The 21150-nt window shown below is 44.1% G+C and overlaps 1 protein-coding gene across 4 annotated transcripts in view; it reads left to right on the top strand.

Moving 5' to 3' along the window:
- LOC133482177 (cGMP-dependent 3',5'-cyclic phosphodiesterase) overlaps window positions 1–21150 on the top strand; it is a 148588-nt gene that overhangs the window by 95187 nt on the left and 32251 nt on the right. For 3 of the 4 annotated variants that reach the window (XM_061781973.1, XM_061781975.1, XM_061781974.1), the window contains exon 3: window positions 19748–19837. The exons of the other annotated variant lie outside the window; for it this stretch is intronic. In XM_061781973.1, coding sequence (XP_061637957.1) covers window positions 19748–19837 — 90 coding nt within the window. The remainder of the gene's footprint in view (window positions 1–19747; window positions 19838–21150) is intronic. 4 annotated transcript variants of the gene reach the window in all.

Raw genomic sequence — 21150 nt, 5'->3', positions numbered from 1 at the left:
ATAGGAAAGGAAAGACCCCTAATGATGACGACAAACAATGGACTTCGTTTTCCCTTGCCCGGACGCGGGCCACCGGGGCCCCCCACTGGAGCCAGGCCTGGTGGTGGGGCTCGAAGGCGAGCGCCTGGTGGCCGGGCCTGCACCCATGGGGCTTGGCCGGGCACAGCCCGAAAGGGTAACGTGGGTCCCCCTTCCCATGGGCTCACCACCTGTGGGAGGGGCCATAGGGGTCGGGTGCAGTGTGAGCTGGGCGGTGGCCGAAGGCGGGGACCTTGGCGGTCCGATTCCCCGGCTACAGAAGCTGGCTCTAGGGACGTGGAATGTCACCTCTCTGGCAGGGAAGGAGCCCGAACTGGTGTGTGAGGTCGAGAAGTTCCGACTCGATATAGTCGGACTCGCCTCCACACACACCTGGGGCTCTGGTACCAGTCCTCTCGAGAGGGGTTGGACTCTCTTCCACTCTGGAGTTGCCCATGGTGAGAGGCGCCGAGCAGGTGTGGGTATACTTATTGCCCCCCGGCTCGGCGCCTGTACGTTGGGGTTCACCCCGGTGGACGAGAGGGTAGCCTCCCTCCGCCTTCGGGTGTGGGGGACGGGTCCTGACTGTTGTTTGTGCCTATGCACCAAACAGCAGTTCAGAGTACCCACCCTTTTTGGAGTCCTTGGAGGGGGTGCTGGGGAGCGCTCCCGCTGGGGACTCCATTGTTCTGTTGGGGGACTTCAATGCTCACGTGGGCAATGACAGTGAGACCTGGAAGGGCGCGATTGGGAGGAACGGCCCCCCCGATCAGAACCCGAGCGGTGTTCTGTTATTGGACTTCTGTGCTCGTCACGGATTGTCCATAACGAACACCATGTTCAAGCATAAGGGTGTCCACACGTGCACTTGGCACCAGGACACCCTAGGTCGCAGTTCGATGATCGACTTTGTGGTCGTGTCATCGGACTTGCGGCCGCATGTCTTGGACACTCGGGTGAAGAGAGGGGCGGAGCTGTCAACTGATCACCATCTAGTGGTGAGTTGGCTCCGATGGTGGGGGAAGATGCCGGTCCGACGTGGCATTCCCAAACGTATTGTGAGGGTCTGCTGGGAACGTCTGGCAGAATACCCTGTCAGATGGAGTTTCAACTCCCACCTCCGACAGAACTTTGCTCATGTTCCGGGGGAGGCGGGGGAAATCGAGTCCGAGTGGACCACGTTCCGCGCCTCTATTGCTGAGGCGAACTGTGGCCGTAAGGTGGTCGTTGCCTGTCGTGACGGCAATCCCCGAACCCGTTGGTGGACGCTGAAGAAGGAGTCCTATCGGGCCTTTTTGGCCTGTGGGACTCCTGAGGCAGCTGATGGGTACCGGCTGGCCAAGCGGAATGCAGCTCTGGTGGTCGCTGAAGCAAAAACCCGGGCATGGGAGGAGTTCGGTGAGGCCATGGAGAAAGACTTCCGGACGGCTTCGAGGAAATTCTGGTCCACCATCCGACGTCTCAGGAGAGGAAAGCAGTGCACCACCAACACTGTGTATAGTGGGGATGGGGCGCTGCTGACCTCGACTCGGGACGTTGTGAGTCGGTGGGGAGAATACTTCGAAGACCTCCTCAATTCCACCGACACGCCTTCCCATGGGGAAGCAGAGTGTGGGTTCTCTGAGGCGGGCTCTCCTATCTCTGGGTTTGAGGTCACCGAGGTAGTTAAAAAGCTCCTCGGTGGCAGGGCCCCGGGGGTGGATGAGATTCGCCCGGAGTTCCTAAAGGCTCTGGATGTTGTGGGGCTGTCCTGGTTGACACGCCTCTGCAACATCGCGTGGACATCGGGGACAGTGCCTCTGGATTGGCAGACTGGGGTGGTGGTCCCCCTTTTTAAGAAGGGGGACCGGAGGGTGTGTTCCAACTACAGGGGGATCACACTGCTCAGCCTCCCTGGTAAGGTCTATTCAGGGGTGCTGGAGAGGAGGGTCCGTCGGGAAGTCGAATCTCAGATTCAGGAGGAACAGTGTGGTTTTCGTCCTGGCCGTGGAACAGTGGACCAGCTCTACACCCTCGGCAGGGTCCTCGAGGGTGCATGGGAGTTCGCCCAACCAGTCTACATGTGTTTTGTGGACTTGGAGAAGGCGTTCGACCGTGTCCCTCGGGGAGTCCTGTGGAGAGTGCTTCGGGAGTATGGGGTACCGAACCCCCTGATACGGGCTGTTCGGTCCCTGTACGACCGGAGTCAGAGTTTGGTCCGCATATCCGGCAGTAAGTCGGACTCGTTCCCGGTGAGGGTTGGACTCCGCCAAGGCTGCCCTTTGTCGCCGATTCTGTTCATAACTTTTATGGACAGAATTTCTAGGCGCAGCCGAGGCGTAGAGGGGGTCCGGTTTGGTGGCCTCAGTATTGCATCTCTGCTTTTTGCAGATGATGTGGTTCTGTTGGCTTCATCAAGCTGTGACCTCCAACTCTCATTGGAGCAGTTCGCAGCCGAGTGTGAAGCGGCTGGGATGAGAATCAGCACCTCCAAATCTGAGACCATGGTCCTCAGTCGGGAAAGGGTGGCATGCCATCTCCAGGTCGGGGATGAGATCCTGCCCCAAGTGGAGGAATTCAAGTATCTTGGGGTCTTGTTCACGAGTGAGGGAAGAATGGAACGGGAAATCGACAGGCGGATCGGTGCAGCGTCTGCAGTGATGCGGACTTTGTATCGGTCCGTTGTGGTAAAGAAAGAGCTAAGCCGAAAGGCGAAGCTCTCAATTTACCGGTCGATCTTCGTTCCTACCCTCACCTATGGTCATGAGCTGTGGGTCGTGACCGAAAGAACAAGATCCCGGATACAAGCGGCCGAAATGAGTTTCCTCCGCAGGGTGTCCGGGCTCTCCCTTAGAGATAGGGTGAGAAGCTCGGTCATCCGGGAGGATCTCAGAGTAGAGCCGCTGCTCCTCCGCATTGAGAGGAGCCAGATGAGGTGGCTGGGGCATCTGATTCGGATGCCTCCCGGACGCCTCCCTGGTGAGGTGTTCCGGGCATGTCCCACCGGGAGGAGACCCCGGGGACGACCCAGGACACGCTGGAGAGACTACATCCTTCGGCTGGCCTGGGAACGCCTCGGGATCCCCCCGGAAGAGCTGGATGAAGTGGCTGGGGAGAGGGTAGTTTGGGCGTCCCTGCTGAAGCTACTGCCCCCGCGACCCGACCCGGGTAAGCGGTAGAGAATGGATGGATGGATGGATGGATGGAGGAAAAGAAAGTTGTTGTCCCGTTTGGGATGCGCTCATGACTTCCCTGCGGATTGACATGGTGGCGGGCCAAGCTCTGGCCATCAGAGGTGTGCAGGATCCGTCCGGGATGCCGGCAGCTGCTCGTTGAGGCCCCGCCGACCGATCGTGGCTAGGGAAAGCGATCGGAGCCGCATGGTCGACTTCTTCGATCGAAAACGGCGCCAGCTTGGTTGCGGCGGGCGTTCGCACACGTGGTGGCACCCGGAGGTGCCTGAGGACAAAAAGGGAACAAAAGAAGGGGGAGGGGTGGCCAGAGGCCACCCAGCTGGCGAGCTGCCAGCAAAGGTACGAAGAGAAGAAAAAAGAAGCCTCAACCTGTAGCACAGAGACAGAGCCTACAGAGAACAAAAAAAAAGAAATAAATACCTAACAGAGTGTCCCTGCCATCACACACAGAATCACATATCAGGCCTCTGTATACAGTAAAAGAGACAGAGGTGGAAAACATTTCCAGGATCAGGAACATATATCCCAATTAGAAATTCCATTTATATTTGGTTCCAACAATTTTTCCTCTGATGTCTCAGTATGCAAAATAAGCTTACTTCAATTAATAAAAGCATCCTGCCAGCGTGCAATTACCCTTTCCGCGCTTGTTCCACATTATGTTCTAGCTATGGGGGCTATAATTACACTTGTGAATTCTAGCCGTTGCCAACTGAAACAGCTAACCTTGGGTGATGTGCCACTGATGCTGCATAATGAGTTTCTCTGATTTGATTGTTTACATGTGACTTTAAAAATGTAAAACCATAATTTGGCAAGGAATGTGACTTTTACTGTCAAATATAAAGTTGTAGATGTGGAGTGTACTTCAACGAGAACAGAAACACTTTATTTCTGCTGACATCAAAAGATGAATATGAGACAAGAGGTCAACATTTCAGCTTTTATTTCCAAGTTTATATATGTAGATCGGATAAGAACTGAGAAGATAGAACCTTTTGTTTGACCTACCTATTTTTCATTGCATTTTCATTGTGAGAGCTGTCACAAATGATCCTAAAACAATATCAGCTACAACCTCCAGAGAACACAAGTAAAGGCATCATAAAATGATGTTTTTCCTATTTAACAGAAGGTGAAAGGCTACATCTAGTTGGAGTTCATTTAAAAAAAAGGGAAATAAAGAAAGAAAGTCCAGAGTGGAGCCTCAAAAATTCTGTGAGGAGCTTTCATGGACTGCTGGCCTTACTGTTCCGATACCTCTGGAGGGGACTGTATGTTGATATCTGACCCATGAGTGTTTAGAAAGGAAAAGACGAGGTCATAGGAAAGGTGTGGATGATGTTTGGGGACAGAAGATGACCCAGTTCAGGCCCACACTGACTCATGGCACAGGTGAAAGGTCAATAAGTCTCTTAACAGTAGATGCCACAATGTGCGTGTGCGCCTAAAGAGAAGATAAACACGGAAGTGCTCATTGGGGAGTCCATCCTGGAATTTTCAACAGGAAATGTTCTCTACCACTAAACAATGGCACAGTGCACACTCCAGTACAATAACGAACAGTCACACACGTGCAAAGAGAAAGCGTCTAATTCTAAGAAGAGTGGCGCTGAACACTTACCGTTAAATCCATCCATCCATTTTCTGTACCGCTTTATCCTCACAAGGGTCGCGGGCGTGCTGGAGCCTATCCCAGCTATCTTTGAGCGAGAGGCAGGGTACACCCTGAACTGGTCGCCAGCCAATCGCAGGGCACATATAAACAAACCGTCTGCACTCACGTTCACACTTTCGGGCAATTTAGAGTCTTCAACTAACCTACCATGCATGTTTTTGGGATGTGGGAGGAAAACGGAATACTTGAGAAAACCTACGCAGGCCACAGGGAGAACATGCGCACTCCACACAGGCGAGGACGGATTTGAACCCGGGTCCTTAGAACTGTAAGGTAGATGTGCTAACCAGTCGTCTACCGTGCCACTACCGTTAAATCAAAATATTTAATCATGTGGATGTGTGGACAGGATGTGTGTGTAAAACAGTCATCACAGTATGGTGATAATTAGTCTAATTGGCTTAAATTAGATTGGCATTTCTGTGCAACTGTCCCCAGGTGAATTCTTACATTAATAAATATGCATATCATTTTCATCAGAATGATGGAGTCATGAAAAAGACTGCAAGTGTGTTTTGGTGTTTTTATGAATCACTGCATCGCTTCCCAATTAGGGAGAAACAAAAAGAATGTGTTCTTGATTGTTTCAGTTGTGTCACAAATGGACCCAGAGGCCTAATTTACAGTTTATAAAGATTTGACAATATGAGCAAATAATTGTTCAACCTTAACTAGTCAAGAACTTTTTAAAAAGTTGAATGCCTCTCAGATACAACCCCAATTCCAAGGAAGTTCGCACATTGTGTTAAACATAAATAAAAACAGAATACAATGATTTGCAAATCATTAAAGATATTAAAGATATTCAATGTTCAAACTGATAAATGTATTGTTTTTAGCAAATAATCATTAACTTAGAATTTCATGGCTGCAACATGTTCCAAAAAGCTGGGACAGGGTCAGGTTTACCACTGTGTTACATCACCTTTTCTTTTAACAACATTCAATAAACGTTTGGAAACTGAGGACACTAATTGTTGAAGCTTTGTAGGTGAATTCTTTCCCATTCTTGCTTGATGTACAGCTTCAGCTGTTCAACAGTCCGGGGTCTCCGTTGTCGTATTTTACACTTCATAATGCGCCACACATTTTCAATGGGAGACAGGTCTGGACTGCAGGCAGGCCAGTCTAGTACCCGCACTCTTATACTACGAACCCACGCTGTTGTAACACGTGCAGAATGTGGTTTGGCATTTTCTTGCAGAAATAAGCAGGGGCGTCCATGAAAAAGATGTTGCTTGGATGGCAGCATATGTTTTTCCAAAACCTGTATGTACCTTTCAGCATTAATGGTGCCTTCACAGATGTGTAAGTTACCCATGCCATTGGCACTAACACAGCCCCATACCATCACAGATGCTGGCTTTTGAACTTTGCGTCCATAACAGTCCGGATGGTTCTTTTCCTCTTTGGCCCGGAGGACACGACGTCCACAATTTCCAAAAACAATTTGAAATGTGGACTCGTCGGACCACAGAACACTTTTCCACTTTGCATCATTCCATCTTAGATGAGCTCGGGCCCAGAGAAGCCGGCGGCGTTTCTGGGTGTTGTTGATAAATGGCTTTTGCTTTGCATAGTAGAGTTTCAAGTTGCACTTACGGATGTAGCGCTGAACTGTATTTACTGACATTGGTTTTCTCAAGTGTTCCTGAGCCCATGTGGTGATATCCTTTACACGTTGATGTCGGTTTTTGATGCAGTGCCGCCTGAGGGATCGAAGCTCACGGCCATTGAATGTTGGTTTTCGGCCTTGCCGCTTACATACAGTGATTTCTCCAGACTCTCTGAAACTTTTGATGATATTATGGACAGTAGATGATTTTACGTTGAGGAACATTATCCTTAAACTGTTCGACTATTTTCTAAAGCACTTGTTCACAAAGAGGTGAACCTCGCCCCATCTTTGCTTGTTGAAGGGAATATAGAATACTGATTTTAAAACACAGGTTCCTTTATTGTGAATGACTGAGCAATTTGGGGAAACTCCTTTTATACCCAATCAAGGCACCCACCTGTTCCCAATTAGCCTGTTCACCTGTGGGATGTTCCAAACAGGTGTTTGATGAGCATTCCTCAACTTTCTCAGTCTTTTTTGCCACCTGTCCCAGCTTTTTTGGAACGTGTTGCAGCCATAAAATTCAAAGTTAATGATTATTTGCTAAAAACAATAAAGTTTATCAGTTTGAACATTAAATATCTTGTCTTTGTAGTGGATTCAATTAAATATAGGTTGAACAAGATTTGCAAATCATTATATTCTGTTTTTATTTGTGTTTACCACAACGTCCCAACTTCATTGGGATTGGGGTTGTACATTAACAGAAGTCCTTTTCTTGATCCTACCTATCTACTGCCACCTTAGTGGCACTGGCTTTGCTACTTTTGCTTTGTTATATATTTTTTCCAGCAATGAAAGGAAATGAAAGTCTGTAGCAATTATAGTTGACTCTTGTGGACCATTCATATGGTATCCAATTGTGAAGCGATTGACACAATTAGATTTCGTTGAGATGCTCTCTTTGCGTTAGCCGACTCCTCCAAAGTTATTGGCAAGGTTGGCAGCGCACCATGTCTTTTCAGACTAACTTTTTGCACTGGTCAGTTACTCTTTTTCTTGGATGCACCAGCACAAAGGTTAGCTGCACCCAAATTTTCAACCGCATTGCATTCAACACTGCAGTTTTACAAGTTCAATCTTTAAAAAAATTAATAAATAAATGAATAACTGCCGGTCTTTTTAGACAATATAGACTAGTAAATGATTAACTAACAATCTGGTCAACATATTTTCTTTTATTCGAAGCTAAATACTACAGGACAGGTAACTTACTGAAAAGTGCTGGTACTTAAAGCGCTCCATGTCAAAGCATTTGTTAGGACTCTTCGAATTCTATTTCTGTGAGTGCGCGTCATATCCGCTGTCATGTATATATTTGCATTGTCGGGCAAAAGCTTCCTTAATCACAAGCTAAGGGGAAACAGGACGTTTCACTATTTTTTGTTCTGAGCTGAAGAAATTGGGTGGGATGGTTGTGTTTGAAATGGATTTTGTCACTTTGAGGTTTATGTTGTGTTGTCAGTTTTTGTCAGGACTTCATACAAATTTGACATACCAGATCATTGGTTTTAGTGGGATGGCTGCGTTCATCTGGCTTCAATCCAAAATGTTGCCACATCATCGGTATGGAATTAGGCTTTGGAATTAATTCAATTTATGCTACTCAACTTTCTGTAATTGTATATCCACATGCTAGCCAACAGAAAACTTAGCTTCGACTACCGCATTTTTCACACGCGCACGACCACGGCCAATCAGAGGGGAATCCCAGCCTTCACTATCGCCGATTGATCAAGACCACGATGGGTTTAACGTGTGTCTGTTTTTAAAGTCGCCTAGATTTTGTTATTCCCTCAAATGGACCAGTGCGACCTTTTTTTTTTTTTTTTTTTTTTCAGCCGCAATGTTGAGAAATTAGGTCGCACGTGCCACCAAATTTGTCGCACTCTGGAGCCCTGCTTATATAGAAAAGGGCAGGAAAACTTTCAGTGTGTATTTTCACACATGACTAGTAACAGGTGATTATAGAACTTGTGGAGGCAGAAAAAAAAAGTATTGCTAGTCTCACATAGAATTTACCTAATGGAATTGACAGCCTTTCAAACTCTAATAAGCTCCCATCCATAGCACTGGATACACCTCTAATGAGCCCTATGACAAAAATCGGTTTAAGAGCATCATACTATGAGTTGGTTCTTGTTTTGTTTTCCTTATTTAACCATATAAAAGTGGCATAACATTAGAAACAGCTCTCCCTATGACTCACACCTTTTCAAACCACATCGTTTTTAACATTATTTTCATGTAAGAGACTACTATAGGTCATAACTGAGAGCGGGGACAGAGTTGCATTTTCCAATAACAAGCACTACATTCCGAACCAACTGCGATATCGGTAACCATGGAGATCGATGGAGTCTGTTTTTGCCATTAGTTTCCAGGGCAGCGGTATTTTTGGTTGGAAACTGAAGAAATCCCGGGCATTTTTAATGTTCAGAAATCCACCTCTCTCTTGCTCCCTCGCTCTGTCTCTCGGTCTCTCTCATATATACAGTAGATACTGTATATAGCGTATAGAAATACCAGGGAAGGAGGCAGGGTGAGCTAGGACTGAAGTGGAGCCAAGTGAATGGTGAGAGCATGTGGGTGAACAGAATAGTGCGATTAAAATAGAACAATAGCCGTACGACGTGCGTGAGGTAGTCAAACACCTCCAGTCAAGAAAGGAAAAAGACAGAAAGCCAACGAGATGTAAGAGAGAAGTCGTCAAAAGTGACAAGTGACCATGAGACAGAGAGCTAATGCTTGCTGTGAATAGCAAGATTAGTTGGTACGACTATGGAGACCGATGAAGAAAGGTTGAGAGCGAATCAGTGCGGAGGTGAAGCGTGGAGACTATTGTGGCCGCCCTGTCCGAGTTTGTGTTGATGAGTCTATTTTTCCCTCCTCTGCCTGTCAGGTTCTTGTTACTCTGCGCTTTTAAAAGCTCCTCACTGCAGTGCTGTCTAAGAGCACCATCGCATTGTCTCTAACAAAGGTTCCAACCATACACTTTCCACAAGGTCATTTGTGCTCGGCCGTGATATTTGGACAGCTCCGATTGGCAATTGTCGACATTTGAGATGAGGCTAGTCCTTCTGTGACAAAGGATGATAAATGAGACATTCAAATAAGACACGGTGCTTTGTATTTCATTGGAATTATTGTGTCATTAACCAATAAACGTCATATTACTCGAGTCCCCCACCTCTGCTTTGTAAGCACACATACAATTTGGATCAAAGAGAGCAAAGGCCCAATTCTTGGATGTTGCTGAAATCTTATCCTGAGCAATTATCCTGTGAACGTTGAACCCGTTCAATATTAACGCTCGCAAATCCTTATGTGAACGGTCAACACAGATTTCGGCTAAGAGAGGGACTCTCTTACGGAACGGAACAATAACCAAGTAGGAAGCGAAATAAAGCTTGCGTTGCTGTTGAGTGTTTGTATAACGTGTCCACCAAGTCATTCGACACAATAGAAACGACAAGGAGAAGTGTTTACAACTGCAATGTAGTTAGCAGATAAGCTAATACTTAGCCTTGCTTCTTCTCTTTTGTCTTTTACGTGTACTCTTTCTTCTTCTATGTGTTTTCTGGCAGTCTGGATGCCCTATGGCACCATGCTGCCTCTCACAGGTCAGTCTTGATACTACAATTGACATCATTATGTGAGTGAGTGCTGTACTGTGCTGTGTTGGTCAGCTCAAGCAGCTTACACCGCTGCTTAACAATTGAAGAAGAAGAAGAAGAAGAAGGAGGAGGAGAAGAACAATTGGTTAAGAGATTGTCTCAATACTTTTGTCTCTATGATGAAGTTTAAAAAAATCAACTTCTAAGCATGAATGCAAAAGTGCATCATGACCAACTGGATGATTATCATCACTCATGGCAATAATTTACTTTGTCGGAATGGCACCCACCATGGAAATATTAGTGCCGCTTCACATGGACAATGACTAGCTCAAGATTCAATGAGAGTGCAAGAGTCAGGCAGTACAAAGCGCTGATGTTGTTCATTCAAAGAAAGGAATGAAACATGACACACATCTTTAGGCGGGAGCAATGGGACGAATTCATTTGCTCACATTAATTTCACACTCATCAACAGGTCTAAAGAGGCACGACAGGCTAAGCTGACTGCAAAAGGAGTGAAACATAATAAACATGTAAGTGGGCTTAGTTCAATCAAAACGTGCCCTTTCTTAAATGTCACTCACGTTTTGTACATACAGGAGGAACCTTGTAGTTCATCCGCAACACTAACAACCTGCGTATAACTGCCATATTTTTTTGCAAAGTTGTCCCTTCAAAGCCAATTGCATTTTGCTTTGTTTACATTTGTAATGAATTCCTCTTAAAACTTAGGAAAACAACTAGAGATGACTTTCTGAGTTTAATTTTGACTTGTAGCTTCCTAATACTGGATTCATTGTACTCTAACGATTTTGTCACATGAGTCTTTGATGCGGCGGCACGGTGACCGACTGGTTAGAGCGTCAGCCTCACAGTTCTGAGGACCCGGGTTCAATCCCCGGCCTCGCCTGTGTGGAGTTTGCATGTTCTCCCCGTGCCTGCGTGGGTTTTCTCCGGCCATTCCAGTTTCCTCCCACATCCCAAAAACATGCATGAATTGGAGACTCTAAATTGCCCGTAGGTGTGAATGTGAGTGTGAATGTTTGTTCGTATGTGCCCTGCGATTGGCTGGCAACCAGTTCAGGGTGTACCCCGCCTCCTGCCCGATGATAGCTGGGATAGGCTCCAGCGCGCCCGCGACCCTTGTGAGAAGAAGCGGCTCAGAAAATGAATGGATGGAGTCTTTGATGCTATTGACTGGTTAAATTAATGAAATACCATAGAAGAGAAAAGTGTCCAACAATGTCCTTGTCCATTTACGGTTTGATGTTTTTTTTTATGTTGTTGCATTAAGTCACAGAAACATCTTATACAAGATTTTACATATTTTTTAAAATGAAAGGTTTGTTTGTATAAAATGATTTTTAAATTCAGTTTGGAGAGATGAAGCCAGACAGGAACAACTGTTTTCTCTCAGTTTGTCTCCATTGAAAAATGAAGGCCTTACACTGAGAGAAAGGCTGGCAGATCTTGTTTTCTGTCAGAAAATTGCGTGTTATCCAGACCCCATTCATGCATGTGTCGAGTTTGGTATTGACTCTTGATATTGAAATCAAAACAATTTGGTATTATTACAGGAGCACAGTCATCAAAGAGCACAAATGAATTGTCAAACAGGTCTTACATCTCTCTGCACCACAATTTCCACCTCCCCCCCCCCCTCCTCATAACCAGTGCGTGAATGTCATCACTCAGCTTGTTTACTTGCACAAATTAATCTGCATATTGGCATAGTTTGTTCTCTCCACCTTTTCGACACGTCTCTGAGAAGTCCCAATTTACATACATCGTGGTCTCCATCACGTACCTTTCAGCACAGTGGATTTAATAGATTGTAATTGACTGATCTGTTCCTTGTTGGAATCAGATTCCCCTGTTTATGAAGGCTCTCTAATTTCTATTTTTTCTTTTACCCTTCCTTTACTATCAGACACTTCCGTTGTCCTAGAGCAGGGGTGTCAAACTCATTTTTGTCGCGGGCCACATTGTAGATACGGTTTTCCTCAGGGGGCCATTATGATTGTAAAACCATATCAATGTTTAATCGCCTCATCATATTATTACACATAGATAACAAATTGATGGATAACTAGTTTTGAAATCAGAAGTCAAGGATAATGGTTTGTTCAACAATTGTTCAAGTAACTGTAAAAGGGGTTTGGAGGCAAAACATGTTTACAATAGTTCATTACTATTTATTACATATGAATATTCCAGAATTTGGAACAGATTTTAGCACGAATCATGGAAGTTGACACACATGATTTGCTTTTGGGGAAACATAAAATGATGTGGCGGGCCGGATCTGGCCGCCGGGCGTTGAGTTTGACACCTGTGTCCTAGAGTCATCCTGCGGAATTATTTATGAATTGTGGTCTTCTGTAGGGTGGCATGGTGGACGACTGGTTAGAGCGTCTGCCTCACAGTTCTGAGGTCTGGGGTTCAATCCCCGACCCCGCCTGTGTGGAGTTTGCATGTTCTCCCCGTGCCTGCGTGGGTTTTCTCGGGGCGCTCCGGTTTCCTCCCACAGCCCAAAAACATGCATGGTAGGTTAATTGAAGACTGCTGGGATAGGCTTCAGCAGAAGTAAAAACAATATCTTTATACAAGCATGGGGTGGGGCCTGTCTTCATGGCTTGGCTGTATTCTACAGTGCATGTGTCTCCAGTATGTTAGTGATGCTACTGGAGACCCAGCTCTGTTGGAATAACAACCAGGACCCACTGCATCACTACCAGGTCCCTCCGGCCACCCATGCACTTATGTGTGTGTGTGTTTTTGTTTTGTTTTTGTTTTTTTACATATAATTGAAACGCGATTAACATTGATCACTCAATCAGTTGGCCAGGCTGTTGTCGTCGTGAAGTTGGACCAGTGCCAGCGAGAGACTTAAAGTCAGAGTGGGGTTGCATCGGCCAAAGAGCTTGAAATACTTACGTAAATCCTCCTAAGTAATGTTTGATTGAAAATGGAGTGAAAACTCAGCTGCTCCCACAATTATCTATCACTCTGTGTGTGTGTTTGTGTGTGCATGTGTGTGTGTGTGTGTGTGTGTGCGCACCCTATCAGTGGAGATATACCTTGGAAAATGTCAAACTCTGTCTTATGACCTTTCACAATCATTTCTCAAAATAAACCTCAACACATGTATTATATCAATACCTCTGCTTCTCGCTCCCTCACTCATTTTAGTCTGCCACATAAATGGACAAAGGCATTTCATTTTTACCTGAAGAACCACTTGAATTTATTGTGTGTGAAAGTTTTAGTAAAGGTTCCAGAAGATCGGCGACACACTTAACACAGAAGACACAGACATCTGCTAATTACGACAAACTTATGTGGCAGTCTTCAAAAGGTGAATGGATAAAGACATCATTTCATTACACTAACAACATTATTTTTTTTTCCCCCAGCGCCATTTCATTTTGAGTTAATTCGTACAAAGTTCATATCGGAATTAAAAATGCCGTAACAGAGCATTATCATCCCTTGCTAACATGATTGTCATTATTGTATTTATTTACCATTTGATCTTTTGAATCAACATTTGTTTGTCACAATTTGCTCCAGCGGGAGCATACGACCCCCACAATCTACAGTAAATGTTTAACAGTATCAAGGCTATAAAGCGATTTGTTGGTTTTGTCTTTTCCCTCCCACGAAATCACCTCATCCCATCTCTCCATGTTTTCCTCCCATATGTCTCCTCTCATCTCCCTCTTGTCTTTTTTTTTTAATCACTGGCATTTGTCAATTCACTGAGAGCTCTGACATTTTGGATGGCACACTGTGATGAGCACAACGGAACTGATCCCTCTCATTAGGTTTTTATAGTCCCCATCCACTGCTCACAAATCCACAAATACCAACACCCCCACCCTCATACAATGAGTGTATATTTGTAAATATGTTCTACTGTCCACTAATCAACACAGTGGCAGGAATTGTTAACAGTAATCGGACTATTCTGCAGACAAAGATTATGTTTGGCCAACATACACTGAATATCTCATAATGACAGGGCAGGAACAGAACAATATTTGCAAAATAATTAAAAAAAAAAAAAAAAGTGGAAGATCACATGGATGAACATATCGGGATCTTTTGCTGCGACACTGTTACCATAATTTCATTTTAAAATGTACGGCGGTGTTTCTTTACTCAGCTGTAGTATTAAATATGCAATATATTTAGTTTCCACCACAAATATCAAAATATTAGCTATAACAAAAAAGCATGCACCATGGTAATCTTTTTGTTACATGCTCAATATACCATCTACCATGATACAGTATTTAATTATTTCCATCTAAATCCACTTCTGCTTGACTGAGGGTCAAATCTTTTTCCCATCAAGCATTTTAAAGCTGTGGATAATAACAATTATGTGAAGAAGTCATCTAGAAAAGTGTTAAAAACAATGACAAGAAAATGTATTTCTATACTTTTAAAAACCATTTGGTTTGCTCCATCACATCCACGTCTGAGTGGCTTCCAAGTGTAGTCAGAAAGGTACACATCACCCGAAGTACGTACTTCTCTCCTGTAAGAGCCGCAACTGAAGAGCAACTGAGCCTCAAATATCTGTGGGTAGCCACTATGCAGCAGGTGTAAAATTCCGGAGAACATAGAGGTCAGCCCAGGAGTGTAATGGTGCAGAAATGAAACGATACTGTTGTATGACTTGAGGGATAATAAAATATATAGGCAAAGAAAAATGTTGCCTTCACACTTTTTCCCTGAACTACTATCATGTCATTTCAGAGTTAATGAAAAATGAGGTAGACATCTAGAGCAGATCTGTGGGGACAGCTCTCTGAAAAGTTTAATCAAGTCTACACGGGGAGCGCACTAGTGGGCGCCATGAAGCCCCCCCCCCCCCCCCCCCCCCCCACACACACAAAAAAAAAAAACCCTCTATAATGTCAATATAATTTCCCACTGAGCAGGAGTAGTAGTAAGATGATATTTGAACAGGCATTCGATATTTTCCACTCTCAACTGGCTGCCTGATAACTAAGGGGTAACTGTTAACTTTTCAATTATTTCCATCTTTAATTATATTTGCGTTATATTCCACAATACAGCTTTCACGGTGATCTAGTGGTTATCACATCTGCCTCACAGTTCTGGTGACCAGGGTTCGAATCCCGGCCCCGCCTGTGTGGAGTTTGCAGGTTCTCCCCGTGCCTGCGTGCATTTTCTCCGGGCACTCCGGTTTCCTCCCAGATCCCCAAAACAAGCGCGGTAGGTTGATTGAGGCCTCTAAATTGCCCGTAGATGTGAATGTGAGTGCGAATGGTTGTTTGTTTCTATGTGCCCTGCGATTGGCTGGCGACCGGTACAGGGTGTACCCCGCCTCCCGCCCGAAGATAGCTGGGAGCTGGAGCCTATCTCCAGCACGCCCGCAACCCTAGTGAGGATAAGCGGGAAAGAAAATGGATGTACTGATAGATCCTAGCTAATATCCTAAAATGGCCACATTTGAATCCTAGGATTAGTGCAGGAGCTTTGAGGTTTACTAACATATTTCTCATTTAATCCACTGTTTACAGAATCCTTTTACTTTTTTAAATCTGCATTTCAAGAGTTTGGAGTTTCAACATTGATCAAAAATCCTTCCGATGAAGGGCAACCCGACCTGCATAAGATTAAAGTCATCCTCTTTTATGCCTTACGGATTTGTATGTAAATTGTATTTACATGATCAGATTAGCACCGAGATGCCTTCAAGGAGCTCTTTAGTGCTCACTCCTTCACCAGCTGCATGTCTATGCAGGGACATTAATGTCAACACGTTAACTCACTTACATTTGGAAGGTCCAAGAGTATTTGTACAACGGCAGATTATTCTCCCCCCCCCCCCCCATTGTGGTGCCTTTATACACCACAACAATAGATTTTAAGTAAAAGAATTGTCAGCGTCACCGATGCACTTTCAGCTGTTTATTGAACAGGACACATACAAATACAATATGAGAACCATCGCTAAAAGCTACAGTAGTCAAAAACACACGATCATGTGATCACATGTTGACTAACCGGCCAATATGTTGATTTTGAGCTTAGTTACGGTACCACAATAGACTTTCAGTTTAAATTGAAGAGCTTCCACAAAAGTACCAGTACCTCAATTTTCATCCATCCATCCATCCATTTTCTGAGCCGCTTCTCCTCACTAGGGTCGCGGGCGTGCTGGAGCCTATCCCAGCTGTCATCGGGCAGGAGGCGGGGTACACCCTGAACTGGTTGCCAGCCAATCGCAGGGCACATAGGAACAAACAACCATTCGCACTCACAGTCATGCCTACGGGCAATTTAGAGTCATGTTTTTGGGATGTGGGAGGAAACCGGAGTGCCCGGAGAAAACCCACGCAGGCACGGGGAGAACATGCAAACTCCACACAGGCGGGACCGGGGATCGAACCCTGGTCCTCAGAACTGTGAGGCTGACGCTCTAACCAGTCGGTCACCAAGTCTTTTATACCTGGAGAGGTTTTGCCAGGCATTAAGTCCAACCACCCTTCACTTGCTGTTTGTTTGTGGATCTTACTGCCTTTACTTATGGCTAATGACCTGAAACACACGCTGACCGCAAAGGCAATGAAATTGAATATTCGTTAATGACAAATTCATTGCTGTGATTTCAAGCCAATAGAGCGTGCATTTCACGTAGTGAAGACAAAAGCGAAAGCAGTAAGACCCCAAAGTAGGCAGAACGTTGAGCTGGTTGCAGTGAAGGCCTCTCGGGTGGAAATTTGGGGATATCCCCGCCGGGGGCTACTTACTTCAGGGAGTCACGCTACAGCATTACAATGTATTCGTATATCTAAAATTATTTTGTTTGCCCAAGTAACAATTTTTTTAATTCTTAATATAAAACCTCTTAAAGTCCCTGTGAAGTGAAAATAAAATGTTCTAAAAATACATTTGACACACCACAGAGAACAGTGTTCCAAAGAAGCCTGCCAAATTTGAATGGATAAAATATATATAAAAAGAGGCTCCAAAATTGTGAAAAATGGAGACCTACATTTTGAAGCTATGGGCGTGTCCACTGAATGCGCTGAAAACACGCCGCACTCAACCTTCAGCTGTCACTCAAATATGTTAATTCATTCAGTATGGGCTCAGATGTCTGTAGTGTGAGGCACAGACGGAATAGTAATAATAATAATAAAACAATGTTTAATAAACAGTTACTTTGTGGGCATAGCTTGATGGTCAACTGTACGCTGCAGTGGTTGAAATGGGCCAACTTATTATTACAAAGGAAATTGCAATTGCGCCGATGAGCTCCTGATGGAATGACGGCCCTCTCTAAATACTGTATATAGTGGAGGAGGGCCGACTCATGCCAGTAATCAAGTGGATAGGCTACTTGGGCTTGGTTTTAGCGACACCCCAAAAATCCAGACAACTGAAATGGTGAAAAGACTTTAATGCTATAGCTCAACAATTCAGTGCTAAATTGTTCTCAATCTCCGCATACGTTTTCAGCACTTATCTTCAAACACATTTAATATATTCAGAAACAAATAACTGAAATCACTTTACATGGTCGTTGTGTAATGGAAAAAAACATTAATAAAACATAATAATAATAATAATAATAATAATCTGTCATTGTCCAAATACCTTTGGAGCTAATTATAAGTGGAACCTGTTACAAATTCTGACTTGCATTCTGTGCTTGGACTGTGACTAAAACGCAATGAGCACATACCTCAAGAGTCATGTAGTCAGAGTGAAGGACAGACAGACACACACACACACACACACACGTCTTTCCTGTTTGCGGTGGACCCCCGTATAAAACTTTATACATTTCCTTTCAAATTATTTTAAATGCTTTTTTTTCAAGTTTTTGGGCTGTTGATCCCCGCTTATTCAAGAATTTAAAAAAATAATAATAATAATTCAATGCACTTACAATGGGCGTCAATTATCCGCAAATTTTCACTTTTCGCGGTCCGGCCTGGTCTCTATCCCCCATGAATAGCGGGGCTCCACTGCATTCCGAATTCTGAGTTGAGTGGTAGACAAGAAGATGGGATAGATTGGGGAAAAACATGTTTTTAAAGGTGGACATCATCAGTAGAAGCCTTGCAGGCATTCCAGAGAGAAACAAGATGCTCTGACTGACTGACTAACAACTTTGTCAGGACAAGCCGAATACGATTTGGCAGTCACAGGCAGTATTTTGAAGATGATGCTCATCTTTCCTATTTATATTCACCACACTGTTTTGAAAGCAGCTCTGTCTTAAGCAGCTTAGATTTCTCTCACTATTTCCCAGTGCTTTGATCAGATTTTGATGTCCCGCTGAGATACTCTTACACTAAAATGTTGTAATAATGCAGTGTGAAAAGTGGATGGCACAAAGTGGGTGACTATTCCTGTGGTAGGAATGTGCAACATCTGAATCGTAGTTGTGTGACCCAGGCTTTTACTCAAGTGTCTGGGGGATGATGACGCAAAAATTCTCAAGGCGAGGTTCAAACGTGTGTTCTAACTTAATTTGCCTTGAAGAAGTAGAAATGAAACAGAACTCAAAGAAAGTGAACTCCTCTTAAGTTGTTTCACTGCTTCAAAGAGTGTGCAGCCCAGGGATCAACACCAAACTGTACCTTTGTACAGTAGATACCCACCTCCTGTATATGCATGAATCTGTCATTAAGATTTCCAAATAGTTACATTTGGGAGTGCTCTTTTGCTGGTGTAATGGTTGCAGTGGTCCACTTTGAAATGCTTGTGGAAGGTGGTGCCAAGCACACTGCTGCCTGTTGATTGGTCGACAGAAAAGATTGTCTGCCTTCTTCAGTGTTTAAATGATTGAGTTGCACAGAAAGAAAACAAAAAGCGGCAGCCAGATTATTGAGGTTAACGTCGCTGTACGGTACCGCTGGTTGGAAATGTGGCTTTAAATGTGAAAAGCTCAAATCCAAAAGTACTTTACTTTCTGTTCAGGCAACAATTGGTCAGATTGTACAATGGTTTTTTTGTTGTTTTTTTGTTTTTATTTTTTAAACTCCTAACACAAATGCACCATTTTGTGGACCATAGTTTTTGTTCATATGTCATTACTTTCTTCTGTAATTGTCAGGACACTGGATCAGCTCAACATTTTGGAAAGGAAGCGGAATTACCTCATTTGGTTCAAATTAGATCCCAGATGCCCTGATTATCACTTTAATCTGGTTATAAAGATAGCATGAACCATGAAAGGATTGCCAAGAATATATATTGGTGCGTTACGGGTAAAATATATTATTGCTATTATTATTTGGTTTATAGGGCCAATATATTTGTTGCTTGGCCAACTGCACACTGTCATTTCATGAATAATTAGATTTTTCTTGCCTTAGAACCACTGTAAGTGAATTGTCACACATTATATTTTCACAGTGCATGAATCAAATTCATCACGTCCAGAAGAGCAAAACAAAGCTGATCCTCATAAGAATTTTAGTTGAAGCGCCTCCAGTCTATCACCGTTTGACTGTTGCTTAGTCTTTTGCAGCTTGTTAAGCAGCGTGCAACATCAAATTGAGAAAACTTCAGCTCAGGGCTTCAATGTTTATTTTAAGTGAGCAGCCAAACAGAAACAAGAGCATATGTTTGTCTCCTTCCACAGAATGTTCTGCTGCAGCTGGCAGCCGTCGTCGATGTGCACTCGCTGCGAGTGGCCCTTCGAGACGGCGTACAGACGCTGTTACCTCACACGGTATTAATACACATACACACATTTACAGTATTCTCTTCACACGAATGATCATTAATTTCTTAGTAGTCTGAGAGGTGAATTTAATGCCCTTGCCTTTATAAGAACAAAGATCTCTCATTACAGTTAACCCCCGTTTATCCCAAGGGATAGGTTCATACCCACCCACAATAGGAAAAATATGCAATAATGAGAGACCACATAAAAAATTTATCTAGGGATTTTATATAGAGCTGTCACTATCTAATCTTTTTAAAATCGATTCTCCTATTTATTGTTAATCGAATAATAATCCCCCCCCGACACTATTACTTTGTTGTTTTGTAACTACTAACATGCATTTTATTCTCATTTAGGTGGGATGGACTTCCATTCTTAAACTGCGTATGTTGGTACTGAGTATCTGGTGTAAATTTCATTTGATTAGCATTAGCGTGCTAGCAGACACACCTTTGTGGTTTTTGGCAAAGTTTATCATTGACCCAATACTGCGTCCATCTGCAATAAATGCCCATTTGAAACATGGGTTCCGGCGGCGGAAACATGGTTCCTGGTGAATCTTTTTTTTTTTTTTTTTTTTTGTCCCGGTAGGGCTTTGAGGCTGAAAATTTGTGTTGACATATTTTTGAAGTCAACTTAGCCGCAATATTCGATGTATTTATTTTTTTCTTCCAACCCTAGTTTTATCCCTCTCACAGGATTAAAACACACTTAAACTTATTAAAACACACTTCTTAAACCTCCCAAAAATTTTGCATGAATGCATGTATTTGCCAGCATTAGTCAAAACTCGCTACGCTGATTAATATTGCATTCGTGAAATAAGAATCTAACAGGAAAATTCATCAAGCTTAGGGGCAGCCTTGGCGCTCTCTGCCGCACACGTGTAGTGATGACGGAGCGTCACTAGAAGTTTCCCTGCTGCCACAGTGCTCAATGTGTGTCAGCAGTGTCTCACAATTCAAAGTCTGGATTTATAAGCCTGGTTTGTTAAAAATAGATCAGTAGGAACTGCAACAGTGTCAGGTTGTCAGCATGACGGGTAAGTGTGCAGATTCATTTTTGCCTGTAAATTCAACTGCCTTTGAAAAGTCAGCTTTGGTCAATGGCGCCCGGTGAGTAGCTACTAGCTGCTTGCCAGTAACGCCCGCGAGCTAGTACCATACATATAAGGTATATTATAAGGTAGAATACCAACTTGAACAATGCGAGAACAGTCGAGCCTTGAGTCAGTCGAGATTTCGCCCGACGGCGACGATGTGTTGCTCGTTGTTGCTGAATATTTCATAACTGCGTGAACAGGGATCTCTCATTAC

This window comes from Phyllopteryx taeniolatus, chromosome 8 (genome assembly GCF_024500385.1).
Source record: "Phyllopteryx taeniolatus isolate TA_2022b chromosome 8, UOR_Ptae_1.2, whole genome shotgun sequence".
Taxonomy (NCBI): domain Eukaryota; kingdom Metazoa; phylum Chordata; class Actinopteri; order Syngnathiformes; family Syngnathidae; genus Phyllopteryx; species Phyllopteryx taeniolatus.
The sequence above is the reverse complement of the archived record's forward strand: the minus strand, read 5'-3'. Positions and strand labels throughout refer to the sequence as shown.